This window comes from Camelus ferus, chromosome 3, assembly GCF_009834535.1.
Source record: "Camelus ferus isolate YT-003-E chromosome 3, BCGSAC_Cfer_1.0, whole genome shotgun sequence".
In the NCBI taxonomy this organism is placed as follows: domain Eukaryota; kingdom Metazoa; phylum Chordata; class Mammalia; order Artiodactyla; family Camelidae; genus Camelus; species Camelus ferus.
The window spans coordinates 107,098,363-107,124,965 of record NC_045698.1 but is presented as its reverse complement, the minus strand read 5'-3'; the positions used below and the strand labels follow the sequence as shown (position 1 = coordinate 107,124,965).

At 45.1% G+C, this 26,603-nt stretch overlaps 1 protein-coding gene across 2 annotated transcripts in view; it reads left to right on the top strand.

Moving 5' to 3' along the window:
• Positions 1-26,603, top strand: part of GLRA1 (glycine receptor alpha 1) — an 80,769-nt gene that overhangs the window by 51,535 nt on the left and 2,631 nt on the right. For both annotated transcript variants that reach the window (XM_006174609.2, XM_006174610.2), the window contains exons 4-8: positions 7,910-8,133; positions 10,881-10,963; positions 12,613-12,750; positions 14,983-15,197; positions 23,482-23,628. In XM_006174609.2, the coding sequence (XP_006174671.1) occupies positions 7,910-8,133; positions 10,881-10,963; positions 12,613-12,750; positions 14,983-15,197; positions 23,482-23,628 (807 nt within the window). The remainder of the gene's footprint in view (positions 1-7,909; positions 8,134-10,880; positions 10,964-12,612; positions 12,751-14,982; positions 15,198-23,481; positions 23,629-26,603) is intronic.

Genomic DNA, 26,603 nt, shown 5'->3' with positions numbered 1-26,603 from the left:
CAGTTTTATGCCCTGTATGCAAATACTGTCCTCTTTCCTCTTTCCAGGTTAACGTCCACCCTTCAGTTGGCACCCTTTGGCAATCAGTGACAAACCCACCTCACTTTAATATCACAATCCAAAGTTCTCCACCTGATACTGACTATAAGGATATGTATGAGCCAACCTGCCACATGGGCTCAGTGAGGTCCCAATACACTGGGTCTACCATAGTTCTTTCCCTACTCATCTAGGAACTTGGTTTTTAAAAGAGGAAATAGAGAAGCAGCATGCAATTGTCAAAATAATGTGAAGTTGGGAGCCAGACAGTCTTGGATTCATGTTCCTGCTCTGGCACCTACTAGCTGTGAGACTTTGGGCAAGACACTTCACCTCTGTTTAATCTCTCTGAATTTCAGTTTCCTCCTCTGTAAAATGAGTATGATAATATCCAGCGTGCTAGGTTGAAGAAAAGTTTAGAGAGACAATGCATTTAAAGCTCTAAGAAATGTTAGACACCCAATAAAAGTAGCTGCTATAAGCATTTTTATGTAATTATTAAACTCACGCTGAACTTTAGTGATCCCCTAAAGACAAACAAGGATGCTCAGCTCCACTGGCCCAAACCATCTACAGTTCTCTACAACAAATGTAGCCCTGATTGTGTGAGACCCCAGTGAGAATGCGCCAGGCAGGATGCTGACTTAGGAGAGGTTGAAGGCACGGAGCAGGCTTCTGGAGCTAAGGAGGCAGGCAACGGTCAGGATGTGAGCAGACTGCCAGCCAGCACTGGGCTTGAGCATAGGGCAAACAATGGGTCAGCTCCAAGGGGCAAATCAGGAAGGAGGCAGGAGCTCTAGTGGGCTGCTGGACCTGGGACAGAAGCTTTTTGTCCTTTGTCCTTTCCATACTTCCTGCTCACTGTGGGTGTCTACAAACCCACAGGTTTGTAAGAGCAGCCAGGGGCAGTATCCAAGGGCACTGAGGTGTCATGAAACTGTCGCTCAGTATAATTCTGGGAGATTCTGGGTAGTGTTGTCTAGTGGTTAAATGCTTGGGCTCTGGCATTGACATCATGAGTTCAAATCCTGGCTTTGCCACTTACTAGCTGTGTGATGTCAGCAAGAGGACTTTAACCTCTGTGTGCCTTGATTTACCCAATTGTTCTAGTATCATCTAGGATGATACTAGAACCTACTTCACCAGATTATCGTGAGTATAAGGTAACACACACAATGCACTTAGCATCATTCCTTGCACTTGGTAACATCTCAGTCTACCAGCATTATTCACATTGTTATAATCAATTCCACATCTGCCAATGACTAGTGGTGGGAATGTGACCTTGTAGGGCTTTAGTTTCCACATCTATCCAATGGGGATAAGAATCCTCCCTTTCGTGCCAGACTTCATAGAACAAAACTGATGCGAGGGTGCTTTGAAAAGTAAAAAGCATCTAATAAGTATGAGACATTATTAATAAAAGAACAAATACAGTGTACTACTTAGAAGCGTAAGATTTTGGAGTCAGCCAGTCATGGATTCAAGCCTCACTCTGTCACTAACTTTAGACAAAGAATTAAGTATCCCCGGGCTTGGTTTATCCATACAATGGTGTCCCTGTGAGAATTTGGAGAGGGCGTTCATTAAAGCACTTAACGCTGTACCTGGCACTCAGTCAGGATTTAGGAAACTCTACATGTGTCAGTGAGCCGGGTCCACACTCTCGCAGGACTGCCAGGAGACCAGGGCTGACTCTTCCCACATATGGAGGTGGCATCTATGAGTTGGGTTCCACAGTGCTTCTCAGAGGTCTGGGAAAGTGCCTGAAAGGAAGCAGCAGCTCGTAAACCAAGCCTGGGCATCCTCCACTCTGAACGCCCCCTGGTCCCTGGCTCTCAGCAGACCAGTCTAGCTCTCAAGCATCTCAATCCCAAACCCTGTCAGAGTCGGGTCTAAGTTAGAGTTTCCCCAAGGATTGCAGAGCCTGTCTGCTGGCAGATTCACCATGCTTCCCCTCCTCCTGCCTGCAAAGGTGTACATGTGGTTGGGAAAAGTAGTGTGACGGGGATCAGGATTTCTGTCTGCAAGTCCCACCACAGTCAATGAATTGCTGTGTGCCCCAGGGTCTCTTTCCCCCTCTGGGCCATGTGTAAAATGAAAGCATTGAGACAGACATCTACCTATAATATTTGATGATGAAAATGATGAAAAGGAAGACGATGATGACAAAGAACAGATTCTCTTCTCTACCCCACTCTCCACTCCTACTGTCTTAGTTTAGCTCCTCCTTGTCTTTTACTGAACTGTCACAACAGCCTAGAACAGGTCTCCCTGGTCTGTTTTCTCTCACTCCCAAAACTTCATGGTCATTCCTGCCAAACTGACCTTCCTAAAGTCAAACCGTGATATTGCTCCACTGCATGAGACCTCAGTGACGCCCAACTGGCTGCAGAGTAAGATCCAAACACCTTGGTTTGGCAGTTAAGGATACCCACGGCCTCAATTCAATCCATCTACAGCCTTACCACAGTAGAGTGGTTGAGAGCATGTGCTTTAAATAATCAGACAAATCAGATTCAAATTCCAACTCCCTTATTTATTGTGTGAAGTTGGATTAATTACTTAACTTCCCTGAGCCTTTTTCATCAATAAAATTAGGGTGAAAATACCTATGTCATAGGGTTGTTTTAAAAATAAAATGAGTAGAAGTGTGTGGCATGCTTAGCACAATACATGGTACTCAGTAGGTCCTCAAAAAGGGGAACTATTACTACATACACAGCTGATGGTTGAGCTAAACTGAACTGTTGGAATGCTCGCCTACACACTTTGCTTGTGTCATTCCTTCCACATCAGACTCCTTTGACCCCCCAGCTCCAAACATCCTAATCCTAAGTACACGAAGCCTGCAGCCCTGGTCCTCACGTCCTGTCCTGCTCTGCACCGTTGCTCCTCACCGGTGTCCTTCCTCCTCACACCTCACTGGCCTCCTTTCCAGCTGAAAACAGATACTATTCACATCTCGGAAGTATACCAGATCCAGAGATGCTAACTTCAGGAGGATAGAACAAACTGATGCGGCCATTTCAAATGCCAGTCTCTCTCCAAAAGCATTTCCAAATTCACCCAACCTGCCCAGAAGTAGTCTTGATGACTTGACAGCAGTATCTAAGAGCAACTGGTTAGAGCCTCTTACGACCCTTATCACTTTCAGTTTTGGGTGTTAGATTTGAGTCCATAGCTTGCCTTGCTTGCTTCATACTTAGAGCTCTCCTCTCACTGCTCTCCTCTTGAGAGCAGAGTTGTTTGCAGAGTTGAATCAGGCTTCCCCTTTGAGAGCTGGAAGGCTGAGGCTTAAGAAGGTACAAGAACCTGGCTCCCTGTCCTCCTCTTGGTGATGTCTCTTGGTTCTGGCTGCAGTGGTCACACATCTTGCCCTCCACGCCCCCTTCCCACCAACACACGCTGCAGGCTCTTAGCTCTTTCCTGTCTCACCACAATCCTGACTTGGGAGGAGTTTGCTGGGAGAGGTTAGAGTCTGAAATTAAACATAACAGAGGTGGGGTGTGGGGGTGGCACACAGGAAGCCTTCAATAAACATTGAACGACAGAATGAACGAGTTAATGCTCTACCTCGGTCTTACAAGCATGGAAGCTGCCCAGTTTCCAGAAATCAGACCATCAGGGAATCTCAGAGGCAAGCCAGGAGAGTTGAGGCTAAAGTCTGTAGAGCCAGAGCTCTGGCAATCCCTCCCGCCTGGGACTTAGACGGGCTACCCTGGGGAGTCTGAGACCCAGAAATCAACTACCGGAAGTGCGACCTGAGGTTCTCGGGTGGAGAACTCAAATATTGCTCTTCCAGCCCCTGGACCTGAACACGGACCCCTAGCATGTTGAACACCGGCCAACGTGAGTGTAGGAATAAGTAATAAGGAAAACAGCATTTAGCTTTCAGCCTGTTACACCAGTTGCATTGATCCCTTCCCAAGGCACTTCCCACTGCTGTTCACCAGCGAGGGTGGAGCAGATCAGCGGATCAATGCAGCAGCTTGTTTGGGTAGCGGCTGCTGAGGGGAGGAGCGGCGTCACTGGGAGGAGTCCGGCTGCCTGCGGACACCAGAGACAGTCTCCACGCCTCTTACCCTCACTTCTCATAAGTCATTCCATAATGAGACCCTACGATTTTTAATTTGTTTTTCTTCTTTCGGGTGATGTATATTTCTTTTCCTTTCTTTTTTTTTTTTTTTTCTTTTTTAACAATCAACATGCGTCACTTATTTTTTTTTCAGAGGTGCTGGGGATTGAACCCAGGACCTCAGACATGCTAAGCACGCACTCCGCCACTGAGCTATACTCTCCCCCTGCATTACTTCTGTAGTAAGAAAAATAAAATATTTTAAAATATCACTAATAAAATGCAAACATCGTAATGTCCTCCCCTACTTAAAATTCTTCGAAGATTCCACGTTACTGTCAGGATGAAGTCCACACTCCTCCGGACAGCTTGCGCGGTCCTGCGTGCTCCCTCCACCTGCTCCCATTACTCATTTACTTGCTACTCTTTCCAAAGTGCCATGCTCTTGCTTCCTCTCTAGGCCCTCACAGATGCAGTTCCAACTGCTCCAAATGCTTTTTCCTCTTTGGCTCAGCCATATTTGCTCTCACCTTAAATAGCACATCTTCCTGGAGCCTTCCCGGACCCACACACCCAAGTCTAGACGGGGGACCCGACTTCTGTATCTCCCTAGCACTCTGTACTTAACCCCATCACGGCTCTTATCTCAGTGTGGTGCACTGTCAGTGCTGTGACAGCTTAAATGTGTCTTTCTTGTCCTCAGCAGATGCTGCGGTGCCTAGAACAGTGCCTGGCATTTAGATGCTCCGTTAAATGTTGCCGGAAAAAAATAAAAGCTAAGAACCACTAGCTATTAGATTTGGAAGGGTTCTTAGAGACCATCTAGCCTAACTTCTTTTACCAGAGGGACCTAGTGAAGCAAATCCAGGTTCTAATCCTAGGTCTTTTCTGAATTGCTATGTGGCCTTAGAAAATGCCTCTGAGTCTCAGTCTTTCCAGCTATAAAATGAGTAAAGCCCTCCCAACTCCAACTTTTTCTGGCCTCCTCCTCCTTCTCCTCCTGGATATTGGGTAGCTCATGGGTGCACGGACTGGGTGCGCAGGTGGGATGCTGCAGGAGAAGTACAAGGTCAGTTTCATCTTCTCAAATGGTTGCCCATCAAGTGGAGGCGATAAGACACACACGGTGAGCAAGTGCTCAGTTAAATGTTCCTAGGGATGCCGTTCTGCTAGGAAATCAGAAGAGGAAGAGATCAGGGAAGCCGGGGGGCTATGAGGCTCCTGCAGGAGATAAGGCTTAGGCTGAGCGGGCAGTGAGGATGAGAGAAGCATCCGCAACACAGAAGCGGCTGAACTTAGCCATGGGACGTCATGAACACGTTCTCACGCCACAAGGCTAGACTGGTGTGGATTCAGATTCCAGCTCTGCCACTTCCTGGCTCTGGGCCTTGGATAAGTGTCTCAACCTTTCCAAACCTCAGTTTCCTTAATCTAGCTGTGAGAATCTGAACGTATAGCTTGCAGGGGTTTTGTGGCAATTAAATGCATGTGACAGTATCTAGAACAGTGCCGGGTGCTTAACAGGCCATTTGAAGAAATGTCACTTTCTTTTCTTCCTTCCAGCCACATAAACAGGCTTGACATGTCACTGGCAAGAACATCAAAAGTGCAGCTGGGGATTGGGGACTGAAGGCTTTTTCTGCCCAACTGTTCATAGTCTGTTTACTCTGACATGACTTGCCAGTGCCTCATCTGTCTGTCTGTCTGTCTGTCTGTCTGTCTCTCTGCCTCTCTCTCTCTCTCTGTCTCTCTCTCTGTCTTTCTCTCTCTCTCTCTCTCTCTCTCTCTCTCTCTCTCTCTCTCTCACACACACACACACACACACACATACACATTTCACATAAAATCCAAAGGAGAAAGAGAGGCTATTTCTGATCAGATGGGCCCAGACTGGGAGCTGTTCATCACCATCAGCAGGAAAAACAAAGAATCAATACCCAGACTGGTCTGAAGTTCTCCCTCCACCCCAGGACTTACAAGACATGAAATTATGAGACCAAATGTCATTTTCTATGGGGCTGGAGGGAGAAGCTTCAATTAAATTATGGAACAATCCTATAAAATACCTTGGAACATTTTATGAAGCTATTGATATTTCTGCAGGCGAACAGCATGAGGCATGTGGCGTGGGAGAAACGGGCAGGGTGAGGGTGAAAGGAGGGAGAAGGGCTGTTTGTTTTAGCTCATTCCTGCTGATGACAGATCCAGGGCGATTAGGATTTAGAAGTAGAACCCTGAAAGAAAATATAGCATAATCTCATTTATCTTGCACCTTCAGAGAAAAAGCAGTAGCAGGTGCTTAGGAGTGGAGATCGTTCCCTGAAAGAGAATATTTAAAGTTGGACTTGAACTGACGTTGTCAATCTTTCAGGGAACTAGAAACCCTTTTGGAATCCAACAGAGAGCACTATGTCCTTCTTCCTGGGAAAACACAGACAGACCTCAAATTCTACTTGCAGTAGAATATTCATGAGGCTCAAGTTTACAATGCCTTTCTAACAGAATTAAAAACTTTTCTTAATGGAAAAATTTATTAACTTCATTACCCAGTTTCCTGCCATGGAGACCTACCCCTAGCATGGATTGCATCTCAGGTGTGAATGGAAACTAAGTGGGCTCTTTAAGTTCCTCTAAGACCAGGTGAACAGATCCTCAACTAGAAGGCAAGACATCTGGGTTCCAAAATCAGCTCTGCTCTGCCTTTTCAGAGACACTGGGCCAGTCTCAGTTCTCTCTGGATTTCTGTTTCCCCATCTGGGAAAATAAAAAGGTGATTGGGGTGGGGGGTAGTTTTGACCAGGACAGCAATTCCTAACCTATATTCTTTAAAAGAGGAGCACCAGGCACAAAATAAGAGTTCTATGGCCAAACTAAATCAAGGAAACCTTGCATATTCTATTTGCCTCTTGGCGGTACACACAACTTCTTAGAACATTAAGGTCTCTGAGAAGTCCTGCAACAAAGAAATCTATTACAGTTGGTTGAATTGAACACTTCCCTACTTGGTTTGATTGTGGCTTAGTTTTCTGTGGAGTAACTACCCCGCAGTTCCACAGGAGAGCATTCAACTTAGCGCTAGGGTTAGACCCCAGCAAACATGACTCCACGGCATCTATAAATCGTCCCCAAACAAACAAATCGACACAAGTTATAGAAGGTTAAAGAAGGCTGGCGTTAAAACATACTGGTGTGAACCCTGGGTCCAGCAGAACACTATGAAGTCCTTCCACCCAACCTTCCTTTGCTGCCTGAAAATTAGGCAGAAGAGTCTGAATGCTCAGGTATCAAATTTTAGACTTTCCTTTTGTTCCTTCAACCTGTCTAGAACAGCGACTCAATCCTTATGGGCGTGAGAATCACTGCACTAATGGGGTCGATAATAAAAGGGGGATTTCAGCTTTATCTGTAACGTGTTATTTCTCTTACGTAATAAAAAGTGAAGCAAATGTGATAAAATGTTAAAGGGATGAAAACAGGTGTTTATTACATCAGTCTAAACTTCATTTTTCAAAAATTTCCCTCAAAAGAATAACATTTAAATAATCTTGGTTCAAGGTTGAATATACTTAATTGAGCATTTTGAGGATTTTCAGGAATAACTCTAACTCCCTTGATTTTTGCTTGATGCACAGACTTTACGTCCCCCCCATCCCCGACATAAGATGCAATCACACTCTGATGCTTTCTTCCAGAAGGGGCTTTGCAGGGCACTAACAGAAAGCACCTGGCCCCTCCAGGATGTGACATCCCAGGGCCTGCCTCTGAGTCCACCTCCTTGTCTCCTGGCTGTAGGACTATAGGGTCAACATCTTCCTGCGGCAGCAGTGGAACGACCCCCGGCTGGCCTACAACGAATACCCGGATGACTCTCTGGACCTGGACCCATCCATGCTGGATTCCATCTGGAAACCTGACCTGTTCTTTGCCAATGAGAAGGGGGCCCACTTCCACGAGATCACCACGGACAACAAACTGCTGCGGATCTCCCGGAACGGGAATGTCCTCTACAGCATCAGGTGGGTTCCGTACAGGTTCACCCCTTCCATCCTCAGAATGTACCTGGCCCTACTTCCTTCTGGGAGCGGATGCTAGCGGTGAACGGGCCCTGGCAACCCAACACCTTGCAGAACAGGCAGAGCCAGCTCTGCTACTTACACGACCAGGGGAACTCCTAGAAGCCAGTGGTTCATTTTAACCAGGGGGACAAGGAAGCATCATTTGCAGGGCTGAGGTGAAAGTTAGGCCCCTCAAGCTTACCCAGCATTTCAATAAAACAAGATGGGGAAAGGAGTATTCAAAGACAATGCTCACCCCCAGGAGAGTTCGATTACTTAAGGTGAATTTCAAGTTCAGGAGAGCTGTTGTACTGTTGTGTGCCTGGAGTTTACAAGACTGCATACACTTAAACATTTATTAAGACTTACACCTTTTTTAAGAGGGTGGATCTCATGCCAAATGTTTTACCATCATATTAAAAAAAAAAAGTAGCAGGAACAAAGGCACAAAGTCTGAAAAATCTCAGCAACTTCAACACAAATGGCGTAGTTTTGCCGGGTAGTCCATTTGGCGCACAGGTATAAGCCAGGGCTGCTCCAAACCTTCTATGAGCCTCTTCTATCCTCTACACCTCGCGTTGAGTCTAGGAAGCTGGGACCCCCTTCCCCAGTTGGGGAGGGTATCCTGCAGATACTGGTTAGGGGCAACTTTCAGAGTTTCCTGCCACACTCTCCTGCCCCTCCTTTCCCCCACCGCCACTTAATTCCCAATCTCCTCTCCCAAGACATAGAGGGAAGGACCAATGTCTGTGTTATATTCTTACTATGCACCATTCACTGATTTACCTACCAGGCTTGGGACTTTACATGTGTTATTTCTAGTCCTCTTAACAACCTTATGAAGCAGGCTTTATTGTGCCCATTTTGCAGATTAGACAAGTGAGGATCTGAAAGTTTAAGTAATTTGCCAAAGTTTGCATGGCTACTTAGCAGCAGAGCCTAGATTATAATCAGTTAGTGTGGATCTAATGCCTGCTCAGAGCCTAGAAGAACAGTGCAGAGCATTCAACAGGCATTCAAATGTTTGATAAATGAATGAATATGTTTTCATTTCAAAGAGCTTAAAAGGGGCACTGGTCCTAAAGGACTCCCCCTCCCCCTCTGGGTCCTCAGGGGAATAAATGTTTTTATTTCCTTTAAGAGGTGAGCTTTAAGTCTCCAGACCCATAGGAGAGGATGCACAGATCCTAAACCCCGAAAGTGAGTGGACTCAGAGTCTCTCCTAAGAGCAGGCTGGGTGGGAAAAGGGCCTTGGGGACCTCAGCAGGGGAAGGAGGGGCAGACTGGTTGGAATCAGAGGCCAACAGGGCCCTGCTCACCCATTGCCCGCCCCACCCAGTGCACATCCAGACTGGAAGGGGGACAGGCTCAGAATGGCCACCAAGGCCCTGGCTGGCTTGATTTTGCTGCAGCCAGGCTAGTTTCATATCCCCGGGAAGCTAAACCCCAGTGCAGCACGACAGAAGGACAAATCAGCAGAAAGTGATGTTCCAAGGTCATTCAACTTCAGGAAATTAACGCAGTGTGACAGCTGCCCCACTTCAGAGCTTTTATCTTCAGAAATTCAACTGCGTTCACTTTCCCTTCACTTCCCCCTCCTCCTCCCACTCCCTCTTTTCCCTCCTCTTCCCCTCCCACTCCCGTCCCTTTTCCTCCCTTGCTCCTATCTTGTGCTTAAAGGGCCCACATCCAGAGCTGTGGGTGAGACCTAGAGGGGGAGGTCTGCACAGGGCTGTGTGTCTCACCATTTGCAGCCCAGATGCCAGCAGCTAAGAGTCACAAGACCACCAAATTAGGTGTCTTCAAGTGTTAGGGTTGGCTTTTCAGGACAGCAGTGCTAGAAAACCTGCCTGCAAACCCATGAGCTAAAATCCAGAGGCCAGGAGACATGGTTTGGGACACTGGCTGAGCCATCGGCTGGCCGTGTGCCCTACCATGCGTCCCTGCCTAGCCTTCTCTGCACCCCAGTTTCCTCACCTGTCAAATAAGGGAGTTGATGACCTAAGTCCCTCTGGGCTCTGAGAGCCTTTCTTCTCCATTCCCTGCAGCAGGTGCTCAGGTGTCAGCAAAGCCTTTCGATGCTGAAGCCTTGTCTCCCAGCCGAGCTGAAGACCTCACACTCTGTTAAGGGGACTGATTTCCTCTGGTTCTGAGGCTACAGCCTCTGCAGGGGTTGAACAAGCCAAAATAAACAGCTAGCCCAGAAGCCTGGGGCACCCAGCACTTCCCAAGTGACCCCAACAGGAGCCCACAGATGTGAGTCAGCTGTGTTTGGACACCCAGAAGGCTCGATGTAGGAAGGGAGACAGCCAAGAACCACTTACAGCACCTGCGGCAGGTGTGCCTGGAGATGCCTGCCAGTCTGGCAAGGTTGGAGATACAGGCTTTGCCCACACAAGAGTAGGGATAGGGGCAGCCCTCGGCCTCCAGGCCTTCAGGCAACTTGCTAAAGGCTAGAAGCCAGACAGACACCAAGGAAACCCAGAAGTTCCACTGACTCTTTGTAACTTTAGGCAACCTGCTTTCCCTCTCTGGGCCTTCATTTCCATATCTGGAATGTGGAAATATACATCTGTGATTCCCATAAACGCTAGTTCCCTGACCTCTTCAGCCTCTCCTACATAACTAATTTCCAGTAATAGCTAGACTGGAGGCACAGCTCCCCTGGTCTGCGGATGCAGCATCACCGAACTCCTTTCTCTCCTCAGAATCACCCTGACACTGGCCTGCCCCATGGACTTGAAGAATTTCCCCATGGACGTCCAGACATGCATCATGCAACTGGAAAGCTGTGAGTGCCTTGCATGAGGCCTCTGAAAGAGCTAGATTCCCCTTTACCCGTGGGACCAGCAGAAATTCCCGCCCAGCTGCTCCGAACTGCAGGACCCCAGGAGATTACAGAAGTAGCCCAAAATACCAGATGAGGGGCTTTGCTCTTAGACAATGCGTTAGAAATCTAACTTTCTCTATGTTGTTTGACTGAGGTCCAGCTTTGGAGCCAGCAGCACGCTCCAAAGAGGCACAGGTCGATGTCTCTTGTGAGCATGTGCTCCAGGAATGGAGGAGAAATAGCTTGAATAAGTCAGGGGGACGCTCACTCCAGCAGGGGAGAGAGGCGACTGGCTACACAAATGACTCTAACAGGGCAGCAAGAGGAAAGTACAGAATGCTGTGGCCTCAAGGCAGAAAGAGCACTTCCTTCTGACTGGGAAGGAGAGAGAGTCTGGAGAAGGCTTTATGGACGAGATCACAGATGAACCAAGATTTTAACAGACGGGCTGGCTCACTTCTTTGATTGCAAACACAGAAACCAGTCTGACCAATTTAAACACTGGAATTAAGGTGAATGGCGTAGGGCTTCCTCATGGACTTGAAGGAGAAGCTAAAGTGCAAGAACCAGGGCAGAGCATTTGGGCAGCAGAAACTAACAGACCATCCCTTTAGAGAACCACCCCTGTGGGATCAGTACCGGCCAGCTTGGAACACTTGGTCATTTTACTCAAGAGTCAAACTCCCAGGCCAGAGGATCTGACTGGCGTGGCTGAGTCACCACATCACACCTTAGCCCCCAACTAATAGCAACCCCCATGACAGAACACCACAGGAGTCATTCCCCAGAGGAAAATCTGCTGTGAGCACAGGAGGGGGCTTGCAAAGATGGTGTGCAGGCAAAAATAGCAGAGGTCAGGGTATATACAGGGAATGGAATATTACTTAGCCATAAAAAAGAATGAAGTCATGCCATTTGCAACAACATAGATGGACATAGAGATTATCATACTAAACGAATTAAGTCAGACAGAAAAAGACAAATATCATATATCACTTATATGTGGAATCTAAAAAATGATACAAGTGAACTTATTTATAAAACAGAAATAGACTCATAGACACAGAAAACAAACTTACGGTTACCGAAGGGGAAAGCGGGGAGGGATAAATTAGAAGTTTGGGATTAAAAAATACACACTACTATATATAAAATAGATAAATGAGAACCTGCTGTACAGCACAGGGAACTATATTCAATATCTTGCCTATCTAACCTATAATGGAAAGAATCTGAAAAAGAATATATATATATATATACACATAACTGAGTCACTTGGCTGTGCACCTGAAACTAACACAACATCGTACATCAACTATACTTCAATTAAAAGAAAAAAATAGCAGAGGTCATCTGAATTTGACCATGGGGTCAGGGATAGCATCAAAAGGATAAGCTAAGGTAGGACGCTGGGAGGGCTGAGAGGTAGAAAGGCTGAGGGGTGGATGTAAACAATTCACCAGCTTTAACCTCCTTTGTGGGGAGAAAAAAAGCAAGAGTTTCATGTGTCCCATCAAGTGTCTGATGCCTCTGTCTCTAACCCTAACACCCTGACATGCTTCAAATAAGTGCTTCCAACGTGATGGCTGCTCCTTCTGATCCCATTCCAGTTGGATACACCATGAACGACCTCATCTTTGAGTGGCAGGAGCAGGGTGCTGTGCAGGTGGCAGATGGACTAACTCTGCCCCAGTTTATCCTGAAGGAGGAGAAGGACTTGAGGTACTGCACCAAGCATTACAACACAGGTGGGTGCAAGGGGCCGTGCCCCTCAGATCCGACCCCCCAACCGGGGCCAGAGGTCGTGGCAAACATTTATTCAACCCTTGATTCAGTGGATCTTATGAGGTAGCCGTGGTAGACAGAGCTTGGTATTTATTATCCAGTGGTTAGGAGAATGTCCCCTGAAACCAAAAAGTGGCGTCCACGCTTTCCTCCCATGAGTCCTGGGGCAAGTAACTTAAGCTTGGGCCACACCTCATTACAAGGGAGTCCTCATCCCAGGTAGCAGTGTGCGCGACTCAGAATGGACCCCATTTCTAAGGCAGAGGACGAGCTGACCGTGGGGGGACCTCTAGCTGTCTCCGTCAGAGAGGGGCTGGCATTTGGCATTTCTGATAGGGAAAGAGCTCAGAGAATGCTCACACCAGACCTCAGGACAGGCTGAGAGGTGGCATGAGGATTAGTAAACAGCGAAGCTGGCAAGGGTCCCTTAGACTGAGAGCTACAAGGTGGGCAGGGAGGACCCCACTATTTAGCTCAGCTCCTCATCTCTCGCTCCCAGCCCAGCCTTTGTTGGAAGATTAAACACAGGAATGAACCACGGCCGGATCAAGACTGGCTTTGCCTTCCCTGACTCAGGCTGGGCGGGAGCTTGTGGAACACTGTGACGAAAGGCAGTCAGTCAGTACGCCGGCTGGAGGGCCGGGCAGCGGATCGCTGTCTGAACACAGCTGAGTGCACAGGAGGCGTACAGAGGGCTAGTGACAGCGCCAAGGAGAGGAGGAGGTGCAGGAGAGGGGCTGAGAAACCACTGTGGGTTTTGATACTAGTAGATGGCCCAGAAAAAGGGCAGGCAGCCTGGACACCAGTCTGTTTAGGACACCTGTTCCTTTCTGGTGACCTCACAGACACCTCAGAACCTCTAAAAGTACTCTCTTCATCCCTGGACAAGCTGAGACTCAGAACAGTCCAGTCATCTCTCAGTATCTGAGGGGAACTGGTTCCAAGACCCACCGCGGATACCAAAACCCGCGAATGCTCAAGACCAGAGTGGGCTCTCCTCATCGGGGGATGCTGGGCCCACGGGAGTGGACGGCCAACCGTGCTCTCACTAACAGTGACTCCCCTTGGCCCAAACAGTCACACCTGACTGACTCTCACACACCCCAGCCCTGTCCTGTTTACACAGCGCTTTCTCGGGCATTATCTCATTTGCTCCTCACTAGTCACATGTAAGTGGGAGCTGAGTTCTGTACTGCCCCGTGGATACAAGGAGAAAAGGCCCATGTGGAAGGTGCCGTTCAGGGGGCTGTAGGAAACCCCGTGGTAACTGTGCATCAGAGGACTGGCCCTGAGACCCCATCATGGGATGGCCGGCTCAGTTCCAGGAACACATGGATGGAAGGAGACCAGCTGCTGGGAGTCTGGTGCAGAGGATGGAGAGAAAGAGAGAGAGCGACTTGCCTACTCAGCGTGCTGTGCCTTAAAGGGACAGAGCTGGAGGGAAACAAGAGAAAAAGAGGCATTCTGCCTGGGGGAAACTTCACATTTCAACTTCCCTGGAGGACAGGGAGGATTTCTGGGGCTGGTTTCGGGGAGGAAGAAGGGCATTCCAGGCAGAGGCACTGGCAGGTTCAAAGCTCAGAAGTGTGAAAGTGCAGAGAATGCTCCAGACAAGGGAGGGAGTGTAAGGGGTTCTGAGTCGGGTGAAGAAAGAAGGGAAATGGGATGGAAGCAGGTGAGAGCTCAGGTGTGAAGGGCAGACCAGAGACTTGGAACTTTTCCCTGTAGGAAATGGGGACCTTCTTGCGTGGGGAGAGACGGAAGGAAAGAAAGGTTTTACAAGAGGCAGGAGCAGGAACAAGTTACATTTTGGGAAGATACCTGGCAGGATAGAGAATGATCCACTCATCCCCACTCTAAGCAAGAAAACAGTGATGATGAGGATGATGGCAAGGGACATTCTGAGGGCGGGTGATCTGTGAGGATGTGCCAAGTCCTTTACAGGCATCATCTTTTACCATCGCGGTGACCATGAGTAACCAAATGAGGTTGGTGGTGTTATTATTTTATCACTATCATCATCACTATTCCGAATTACCATAGATGAGGAGACCGAGGCACAGGGAGACTCAAACACTTGCCTAAGGACACAGCTCGTGTGAGGCTGAACCAGGACTCCAGCCGAGGTTGTTCTGACCCCAAAGCCTTGTTCCTATCCATTAGGCTACTCGCCGTTGCATTGTACTTTCTTGCAGGTAAATTCACCTGCATCGAGGCCCGGTTCCACCTGGAGCGACAGATGGGCTACTACCTGATCCAGATGTACATTCCCAGCCTGCTCATCGTCATCCTCTCGTGGATTTCCTTCTGGATCAACATGGATGCAGCCCCAGCCCGTGTGGGCCTGGGCATCACCACCGTGCTCACCATGACCACCCAGAGCTCAGGCTCCCGAGCATCCCTGCCCAAGGTAAGTCCTACTGCCCAAGAGCACGGAGCACCTGGACGGATAAGGAAGACACTCATCTCCCTTCCCTGCCTGAGATCAGGGGAGCACAGGGAGTTAGTAACTATTCCTAAATCTACTACACTTTGCAGGATCCAGCATTCTGATCCATCAAAACTCTCCTCCAGGCTTAACATTACGCTCCATACAGTTGCTAGGCACTACGTTTTGCTCCATTCTCTGTCAATATCAGACACACATTCTGCTTCATCTACTATTTTTTAATTGAAATATAGCTGATGTGTAATGTATTAGTTTCTTGTGTACAGTAAAGCAATTCAGCTATATATATATATATATATATATATTCTTTTGCAGATTCTTTTCCATTATAGGTTATTATAAGATATTGAATACAGTTCCCGACACTATACAGTAGGTCCCCGCTGTCCATCCATTCCACATAAAGCAGCATGTATATGTTAATCCCAAACTCCCAATTTATCCCTCCCCACCTTCTCCCCACTCTGGTAACCATAAGTTTTTTTTTCTCATGTCTATGAGTCTATTTCTGGTTTGTAAATAAGTTCATTTGTATCATTTTTTTTATTCCACATGTAAGTGATATCATACAATGTTTGTCTTTCTCTGTCTGACTTACTTCACTTATTATGATAATCTCTAGGTCCATCCATGTTGTTGCAAATGGCATTATTTCATTCTTTTTCATGACTGAGTAGTATTTCATTGTATAACTATACCACAACTTCTTTATCCAGTTATCTATTGATGGACATTTAGGTTGCTTCCACGTCTTGGCTATTGTAAATAGTTCTGCTGTAAATATTGGAGTGCGTGTACCTTTTCTAATTAGAGTTTTCTGCAGATACATGCCCAGCAATGGGATTGCTGGATCATATAGTAACTCTATTTTTAGTTTTTCAAGGAACCTCCATACTGTTCTCCATAGTGGCTACACCAACTTACATTTCCACCAACAGTGTTGGAGGGTTCATTTTTCTCCACATCCTCTCTAGCATTTATTATTTGTAGACTTTTAATGATGGCCATTCTAACTGGTGTGAGGTGATACCTCATTATAGTTTTGATTTGTATTTCTCTAATAATTAGCGATATTGAGCATCTTTTCATGTGCCTGTTGGCCATCAGTATATCTTCTTTGGAGAAATATCTATTTAGGTCTTCTGCTCATTTTTTGATTGGGTTATTTGGGTTTTTTGATTTTAAGCTGTAGGAGCTGTTTGTATATTTTGGAAATTAATCCCTTTGGGGATGGTCGCATGGTTTGCAAATATTTTCTCCCATTCTGTAGGTTGTCTTTTCATTTTGTTTATGGTTTCCTTTGCTGCGCAAAAGCTTTTAAGTTTAATTAGGTCCCATTTGTTTAGTTTTGCTTTTATTTCTGTTACTCTAGGAGATGGATCCAAAAAAATATTGCTGTGATTTATGTCAAAGAGTGTTCTGCCTGTGTTTTCCTCTAGGAGTTTTAGAGTTCATCTACTATTAAGACTCAAACCCATCTCCTCGTCCATTCACTTCACGTTAGTGCTGAGTACAGCATTCCACGTTCACCATTAATGGCAGATACTTTGTATCTGGGGTCTCCAAGACCACTCCATGTTCGAAGATTTGATAGGACTCACAGACTCAGCATATAGTTGTACTGACAGCTAAGATTTCTTACCATGATATATTAAGGATACACAGCTAGATGACACAGGGAGAAGACACAGGCAGAGTCTAAAGGGATTCACATGCAAACTTCCTTACTCTTTCCATCCCATAAGTACAGAGTTCACTCTTACCCCAAAAAGACAGCCATATGTATGAAATGTTTCTGCCCAGAGAGACAGAGAGAAATTGTTTTGAGATTCATTTAGGGATTTTATTGGGTGCTGGTCACATAAGTACCCTCTGCCTAGCACATCCCCAAATTCCAAACTCCAAAGAGGAAAGCAGATGTTCAGCACAAATCACATTGTTTATATAAGCAGTCAAGGCACAGTGAGGCACTCTTGTCAGTTAGGGCAAGTGGGAACACTCCCCAAATCCAAACTCCATGTATCAACCAAGGGCCAACATTGTAAGTGGGTCGGTCCATCATAAGACAGCAGCCTCATGCCTGCTATGTTGACCCTTTTCTGCACATACCTTGATCTGATTTCTTACATTTCTAATGTTAAACACCACATTCTGTTACATTCACTATTAACTGCTGAACCATCTTCTGCTCCATTCATTAACCCTAGATACAACGTTTTACTCCATGCACTATTAATGCCGGATACACATTCTGCCCCATTCCCTCCATGCTAGACCCAACATTCTATTCCATTCTTCTAACACGACGTAGCTTCCACCACATCCACACCAGACACTAATTCTCTTCCAATCACCCTGATGATAAATGCAACATTCTGTTCCTTTCATTGTTAACACTAGACCTCACATTCTGCTTCATTCACTTTTAACACTTGACAGAATGCTCTGCTTCATTTTCTATTAATGCCACCACGTACTCCTCCATTCACCCATACTTGAGCTACAACATTCTGCTTTGTTGTACTATGAATGCTCGATGCCTTGTTCTGCTTTACTCTTTTAATGCTAGGCACTGCACTCCACTACATTCACTACTGTCGTTGGAGCCACATTCTGCATGACTCACTCAACACCAGACACCACATTCTGCTCTACTGTTAATGCCAGATGCCACACTTGGCTCCCTTCAGCCTTATGTGAAATGCAATATTCTGCACCGTTTCCAATGAATGCCACACTTAACATTCTGTTTTGATACAGAAAAGTTGAAAGAATATACAATGAACACCCTAAGAGCCTTCACTTGGATTCCAGTTGTTATCATTTTGTCATATTTACTGTCTCTCTCTAGTTATAGGTAGGTAGGTAGACAAGTAGGTAGATAGACGCAGTTTTTGCTGAATCATGTGAAGGTTGCAGACATCATGAAAAGTCACCCCTAAATAAGGAATAAGGATCACAATGATATTATCACATCTAAAAATTAACACTAATTGAATAATAATTACTATTGAATTAGAAAAATCCATAATTTCATCTAATATAGAACCTGTACATTTTTCCAATTGTCAAAAAAAAAAGTCTTCAATGGACATGGTGAGGGATCCAGTCAAGGATTCTATAAAGATTCATATTGCATACAGTTGTTCTTTTAATCTAGAACAGTCTCCCCACTGTTTTTTGTTTTTCATGATACTAAATATTCCATTAACCTTCAATGCAAGACATGACACTCCACTTCATTTGCCATCTATACCAGACACCACTCTCTTCTCTATTCACTCTCCCAAGAAAACTCAACAATCTGCCCTTTGTGCTATGAATGCTAGACTTTGCATTCTGCTACATTTACTATAAATGCTCAAAACCAAATTCTCTGTTTACTGTTGCCAACTGACAACACATTCTGCTCTGTTCATTCATAACATCAGGCATAATGCTCTGCTTCCTTTTCCTTGTGTTAGGCTCAATATGCCGCCCCACTCTCTATTAATAGTAGATGCCACATGCTCCTTCACTTATAATCTACACTAGACTCAACATTCTGCTCCACTCACTGTTAATCCTGGACTTGATGTTGGGCTCTGTTTGCTATAAACATTCAACCTGATATTCTTCCCCCTTCACTTTATTTTTTTGCATAAATTCAGGAACATTTAATCTATTCACAAAGTTGTATACCTTCACCACTATCTAATTCCAGATCATTTTCATCACCCCAAAAAGAAACCCCCATATTCATTAATAGTCACTCCTTGTTCCCCCCTCCAGCAGCCTTCAGCAACCAGAAACCTACTTTCTATCTCTTTGGATTTGCCTATTCTAGATATTTCACATAAGTGGAATCATGTAATATGTGCACTTTTATGACCGGCTTCTTTCATTTAGGATCATGTTTTCAAAGTACATCCATGCTGTAGAATGTATCAGTTCTTCCCTTCTTTTTATGGCTGAAAAACATTCCATTGTGCAGATACATCACGTTTTGTTTAGCTCTTCATCAGTTGATGGACATTTAGGTTATTTTCACTTTTTGGCTATTTTAATAATGCTGCTATGAACATCTGTACAAGTTTTGTGTGGACATATGTTTTCAACTCTCACAACTATATGCGTAAGAGTGGAATTGTTGGGTCATGTGTAATTATATGCTTAACTTTTTGAGGAACTGCCAAACGATTTTCCAAAGTGACTACACCATTTTATAATCCTGCCAGGGTTCCAGTTTCTCCACATCCTCATTAATGCTTGTTATTCTCTGTCTTTTTTTTTATTATAGACATCTTAATAGCTGTGAAGTGGTATCTCACCATAGTTTTGATTTGCATTTTCCTAATGACTGATAATGTTGAGCATGTTTTCATGTGCTTATTGGCCGTTCCTATATCTTTTTTGGAGAATCTATTCAAATATTTTGCACACTTTTTAATTGGCATATTTCGCTTTTTATTGTTGCATAATAGTTCTTTGTGCATTGTGCATTTTAAAGCCTTATCAGACACGCAGTTAGCAAATGTTTTCTCTCCTACAGGTTGTCTTTTCACTTGATTGATAATGTCCTTTATACCAAAAAGTTTATAATTTTGATGAAATCTAATTTGTATTTTCTGTTGTTGCATGTGCTTTTGGTATCATATTTAACAAATTAATGCCTAATCAAAACCATGAAGATTTACATGCATATTTTTGTAAGGGTTTTATAGTTTAGCTCTAAATTTAGGGTTTCATTTCATTTTATTTTCATATATGGTATGAGGGAGGGATGTCATTCTTCTGCATGTGGATATCCAGTTAATCCCAGGACCATTTGTTGAGAAGGCTATTCTTTCCCTCCATTGAAGTTACAACCTTCTCAAAAATCAATTGACTATAGATGTATGGGCTTATTTTTGGATTCTCAATTCTATTCCGTTTATCCATATATTGGTCTTTATGCCAGTGTCACACGTTTGATTACCATAGCTTTTGTAGTAAGTTTTGAAATTGGGAAGTATGAGTCTTCCAATTTTGTTCCTTTTAAAGATTGTTTTGGCTATTCTGGGTCTCTTGTATTTCCATATGAATATAAATTTTAAGATCAGCTTGTAAAATTCTGAAATAACAACCCAAAAAAGGGATTTTGGTTAAAAATGCATTGAGTCTATGTAGGAATTTGGAGTATTGCCATCGTAATATTATTAAATCTTCTAACCCATAGACACAGGATGTCTTCCTATTTATTTAGGTCATACTTAATTTCATCCCACTGCTTTCTAGACCCCATAGTTCTAACAAGAAATCAGCTGTTAATCTTACTGAGGATACCTTGTACATGATGATTTGCTTCTCTGTTGCTGCTTTCACGATTCTTTTTCTTTGACTTCTGACAGTTTGTGTATGGTGTGTCTAGGTGTGGATCCCTTAGAGTTTATCTTGCTTGGGGTACACTGCCCTTCCTAGATATGTACATTAGTGGTTTTCATCAACTTTGAGAAAATTTTGGCCATTATTTCTTCAAATATTCTTTCTGCCTTTCTCTGTCTCTCCTTGTCTTCAGAGACATCCATTAAACATATGTTAATGCATTTGATGGTTCCCCCCTACAGCTATGAGGCTCTGTTTATTTCTCTTCATTCTGTTCCTCAGGCAGGATAACCTCAAGTTCACTGATTCTTTCTTCTGTCTACTCAAATTGATGTTAATCCTCTCTAGTAAAATTTTCAGTTCAGTTCTTTTACTTTTTAACTCCAGAATTTCTACTTGATTCTTTTTTTTAAAATTTCTCTCTCATGCTCTATTTGGTGGGACTTTGTTGTCATACTTTTAGTTAGTTCTTTAGACAAGGTTTCTTTTCCTTCTTTGAACATATTAAAAATATAACTGATTTAAAGCATTTGTCTATTAAGTCCAACATCTGAGCTTCCTCAGGCACAACTCTTTTTAACTGCCTTTTTTCTTACGTATGGGCATGACTTAGTCAATCCAGGCTTCTCTAACAAAGCACCATAGTCTAAGTGGCTTAAAAACAACAGAAATTTATTTCTCACACTTCTAGGGGCTGGAAGTCCGAGGTCAGGGAGCCAGCATAGTGAAGATCCTCTTCCAGTTGTGAACTGCTGTCTTATTGTTGTACCCTCACATGGTAACAAGAGAGCAAGCTAGCTCTCTGGACTCTCCTTAGAAAGGCATAATCCCATTCATGAGGGCTCCACTCTCATGATCTCATTACTTCCATGGCCCCATCTCCAGATACTATCACATTGTGATTAGGGTTTCAGCATATGAATTTGGTGAGGACAAATATTCATTCCATTGCATTGACCATACTTTCTTGTTTCTCTGCATAGCCTACATTTTTTGTTGAAAATTTCACATTTTACATAATATAATGTGAAAATCTCTGAAAATTGGATTCTCCTCCCTCCTCAGGATTTATTGTTGTTTGTTTGTTTGTTTGTTAAAGTAACTTTTGGAACTAATTCTGTAATATCTATATTCTTTATTTTGTGGGGCCACTGAAGTTTATACTCAGTTAGCTAATTGGTTAGAAAAATTGGACAGAGATTTCCTTAAATGCCTGGACCCCATAGATCTCCTAGCCTTTGCCTAGGGGCTCTGTGTGTGCATTAGGTTACACTTTCAACAACCAGCTAAGCAACTTACAACTTTGCCTTAGCCTTTATTTCCAGTTTCTTCAGTGCATCAAGGTTAGCCAGAGTTGAGTGCTAAGGGCCTTCTCAGGTCTTCCCTGGGCACACACATCTGAGAATGCACATAGATTTCCAGGAATATATCTAGTTTCCTAAATCTCCCTATGGACATCTCATTCCCCAGCTTTTCCTTTTAAGCTTTTTGATCAACGTACGGTTTGTCTCAACTGTTACCAACTGCCTAAGGCTGATGCAATGTTCAACAATTGCCAATGGTTGTTTTCAATGAATGCCTATAAGGAAAAGCCTGTTCACACTAGGCCAGCTCCAAATCAGGTCAAATAAACACAGTCTTGTGAGTGGGGTCTTTCAGTGAAACCACAAGACAGGTCAAAAAACAATTCTCTGAGAATGCAGCTTTAAAGATCCTACTTTGTCCTGCCCCATCAATAGCTATCAGGATACTGGTGTTCACTGTGCTTGCTGTTGGTTTTCAAGGCTAGCATGCAGCTGAGGATGAGAGGATGGGAATAGGGCAACTTGAAACACCACAAAGCACCAGGGGAAATAAAAACATGTCCACACAATAACTTATACACTGATGTTCATTGCAGAATTATTCATAATAGCCAAAAGGTAGAAACAACCCATATGCCCATCAAGTGATGAATGGACCAACAATATGTGTTACATCCATACAACGGATTATTATTTGGCCATGAAAAAGAATAAAATACTGGCACATGCTACAGTATGGATGAAATCTTGAAAACCTTAGGCTAAGTGAAAGAAACTAGTGTCATAAAAGGCCACAGATGGTATGATTCCATTCATATGAAATGTCTAGAACAGGGAAATCTATAGAGACAGAAAGTAGATCCATGGTTGCCTAGGACTGGAGGAAGAGAATGGGGGGAATAGGGGAATGACAGTTAAAAAGGTAGTAGGTTGATTTTTGAGGTGATGAAAACCTAAAATTGACTGTGATGATGGTTGCACATATTTCCAAATGTATAAAGCCATTGAGCTGTACATGTTAAACGCGTATGGTGTGTGAATTATATCTCAATAAAGACAGGGGGATTAATGCCACAAAGCTTGCTGTTTGTACTGAGATTCAGTTGATTTTCTTAAATAAATGCTCACAGGATTGCTGTTAGACTTTGATTAATTAACAGAGTTCTGAAAAAAGCTGGTTCTGACCATTTTTGATAGTGTCCTTGTTGCTTTTATGGGGGGAGAGTTTTCGAAGATCTCACTCTGCCATTCTCACTGACATCCTCTGTTTACTTTTAACACTGGCTACAACCTTCTGTTCATATCACCCCTAGACTAAACACAACATTCTGTTCCACCAAATAATGATGCCACAAACACCCTCCTCCTCTCTTTGATGCTCTTCTAGGCCCCGTATTCTTTTCTCACCAATATTCTGTCCAGTCTTCTTGATGCATTTCTCTCTGCTCCCCTCCGCACCCTCCAGCCTAGTATCCCAGCTGACAGGGGGCAGCAGTGGGTGATGGGGGCAGTTCCTGAGGAGCAGAAAACATCCCGCTGTACTCAGTATTTCACTCTCCTTGCCCCTTACTCCCCTGTGTCCCCCACCCCCTCTCCAGGTGTCCTACGTGAAAGCCATCGACATTTGGATGGCTGTGTGCCTGCTCTTCGTGTTCTCAGCCCTGCTCGAGTATGCCGCCGTCAACTTTGTGTCTCGGCAGCACAAAGAGCTGCTCCGATTCAGGAGGAAGCGAAGACATCACAAGGTAGGCCTTTGGGTCACTGCCCAAGGAGGGACAGCTGGTGGTAAACAGCAGTGTTCCAGGAAGCCTTATCTTGTGATACTTGTCTCCCTGGACCATCCTTCTCAGGGGGTAAAGCGGGCACAAAATAGGGGTTAAAGTCCTGGAAGTCCTAGCTTCCCCTCCCATAGATAATGCCCCGACCGAGTCTAGAGGCGGTCACTCTTCCAACCACAGTAACACTGAAGAAACAATTGGGTTCCAGCTGAGGACAGAACTGACAGAGCCGACACTGATGTAGCCAGAATAATAACTAGCTACAAACACAAAGCATGGCAGGCCAAGGGACCTTTATGGGCATTTCCCGCAAGGGGAGGCTGCATTAGTTCAATGGGCTTGGTTCCAAAGGGAATCGCACCACAAGAGATGAGATCTCACAGTACAGTGTCCAATTTCCAGGCCTTTGTTTCTTTCCTTCAAGAAAAGGGCAGCCAGCAAGAGCCTCCCCCGGAGTGGGTTCTCTCACCTTATGGGGGACTGAAGGAAGAAGTACTTTGGCAGGCCACCTCTGGAAAGTCACCCACCTTTGTTAACTCAGTGGTTGTGTGTCAACCAGCAAATGGCACTGGGGAGCATGTGGCCTGTGGGAGCAAACCGGCTCCACACCCTAGTCCGCGAGCACTTCCCCAGGAGAACTTCCTCCTCGGGGTCCGAGAACCTGCTTGTCTCTCCAGCCTCATTTTCATTTCTTTTTTCTCCTTTGCTCTCTGAGCACCATCTACACTGGCTTTTCTCATAGTTCCTCAAACATACACACAGGACTTCAGGTATCTTGTTCTCAACTCCTGAATTGCTCTTCCTGTGCACTTTGCTTGGTGTGAACCCACTCGTTTTCCAGTTCTCAACAGAGGCATCTTCCCCTGACACCCTGGTCCAGGTGTAGGTCCTGTACTGAAGTGCTTAGGCAAGGCTGTTAAGTACGGTCGAGCAGGGTGTATCCTACCAGGGCCCCCAGCCAAGGAGGACTTGTCTAAGTCCTGCCCTGGCATGGACTGTATCAGCCAGAGGAAGGGATCCCAATTCATGCCCCTAGAGAGGGCGATGCCTTTCTTCTGATTTGCACAAAGACACTGTTTATGCTGGCAAAGACCATATTCTAATTGAACTCAATTTCTTTCCTTCCAAATGTGTATCTTGATTTGTAATTATACATATAATTATGTGATTGTTTAATGTTCATCTTTCACTGAGTCATAAGCTCCGTAAGGGCAGGACCATGTCTACTCTTGCTCAGTGCCGTATCGCTGGTGCTTAACATAAGGCTTGATGCATAGTGAACGTGCAATAGGTATTCGTTGAGCAAGTGGACAAAGGGATTAAAAAAAAAAACTAATGAAGAAAGTTAGGAGACCTTCCAATCAAAGAGGCTGCTTGGAAGTTTTTTCAGCAATGGATTAGGGCAACCAAGAACTCACACCCTGTGATCCGTCAGGCCATACCACATACCTGCCATACACCAAGGCCCTACCTGCTTTAGATTGACTGAAAACAGCTGTCTCCCCAGCTAGACGGAGCCCTGCACAACTCCAGGGGGCGCTATTTGCATAGCGTAAAATGTGAACGCAGCTCCCTGCAGATGTGTGATGTGGTGGGCCTACAGTTCCTCCAAAGGCTGCCTTTGCCAAACGCCTACCATGTTTCCACTCTAGGGGAAAACAAAAGCTTTCTCCCTGGCCAGGTCAAGTGCGAACAGGGCCACTGTGCAGGTGTAATCAGATTCTTCCGTGCAGTTCCCTCCTTGCTCTCTGACAGCATGTTAGTGCTGGAAGAGCTCTCAGAGAGCATCCCACCCACTCCTCCTGCGCAGACGAGGACAGTGGGGAGGAGCAAGTCACCAGGATTGTGGAGGCACTGATGGCAAAGGCAGGGAGATGCTCCAAGACCCATGGCGGTTCTCAAAACACTGACCATACATCATCAGTTGCTTATCTGTTCATCAGCGTTTCCATCCTGAAGCAGATAAAAATATTCCTGCATTTATTAGATCTTAAATAGGAGCTAAGATTTATCCCAAGGTGGAGACCAGAAACCAGTAGCTAGAAGGTCAAACTTACCACACAAATATCTTTAATTTCACTAGCAGCATCTTAAAAACCTAGAATCAAGTGCCAGCGTTTAAAAGTCACACTTCTAGCTTCACTCAAAACACAGCCTCTGGCCCCGCTGGATTCACATCCCACAGGGTACAGGAGCGCTGCAAATGTCTTTGGGTAGAGAATGCATTCCACAGTCCCTTCTGATTGGACATTTTTTCACTTCATCACTCACATTTTCCCTGCCTGGCCCCTTGTGTGCATCCGAATTAATGTGACCTTGTACCCAAGGACTCTGAACTTGACCCAAATGTCAGAAACTGCAAGGACACAGAATTGGACTCACCCCAAAGAGCTTCCTTGGAGTAGGGCCCTCCTTATGCGGCTTGCACACTGGCAGTGCACAGGCTTGGGCTGTAGAAACCTCCTTTGAGCAGGAAGTTTGCAGAGGGGGTTTTAAGCCCCAGATGGTGAGTGAAGAGGAACTAGCTATGTGCCTGAGTTTCTCAGAGCCCGTAATCTTGGCCAGGCTCCTCAACTCCCACCATCCTCCCATGTTACCTCATTTGCTGGGCAGAAAGCAACTGGTCCTCGAATTCCCCAGCCAGCCTCATTAGTCAGATTATTAGGAGACCTCTGTGAGCCCGACTGGGCAGGCACACTACCAACCCCTGGGTTCTAGAGTAGCTCTCAGGTTTCCCCTTCTCCTTACCTGCGCAGCTCCAGAGACAGTTGGGCATTCGTTTTCTGCCACCTGCTGGCTGGAATAGGAATAGCAAGCTTTTGTCCAGTCATTTCTAGGAAACTTCTCTCTCCTAGCAGGTCATTGCTAGCCATCTAACTGGATGGGGCCTCCATCCCGTCCCCTCTTATGTTTAACAGATCAGGAAGGCAGAGAATAATTCT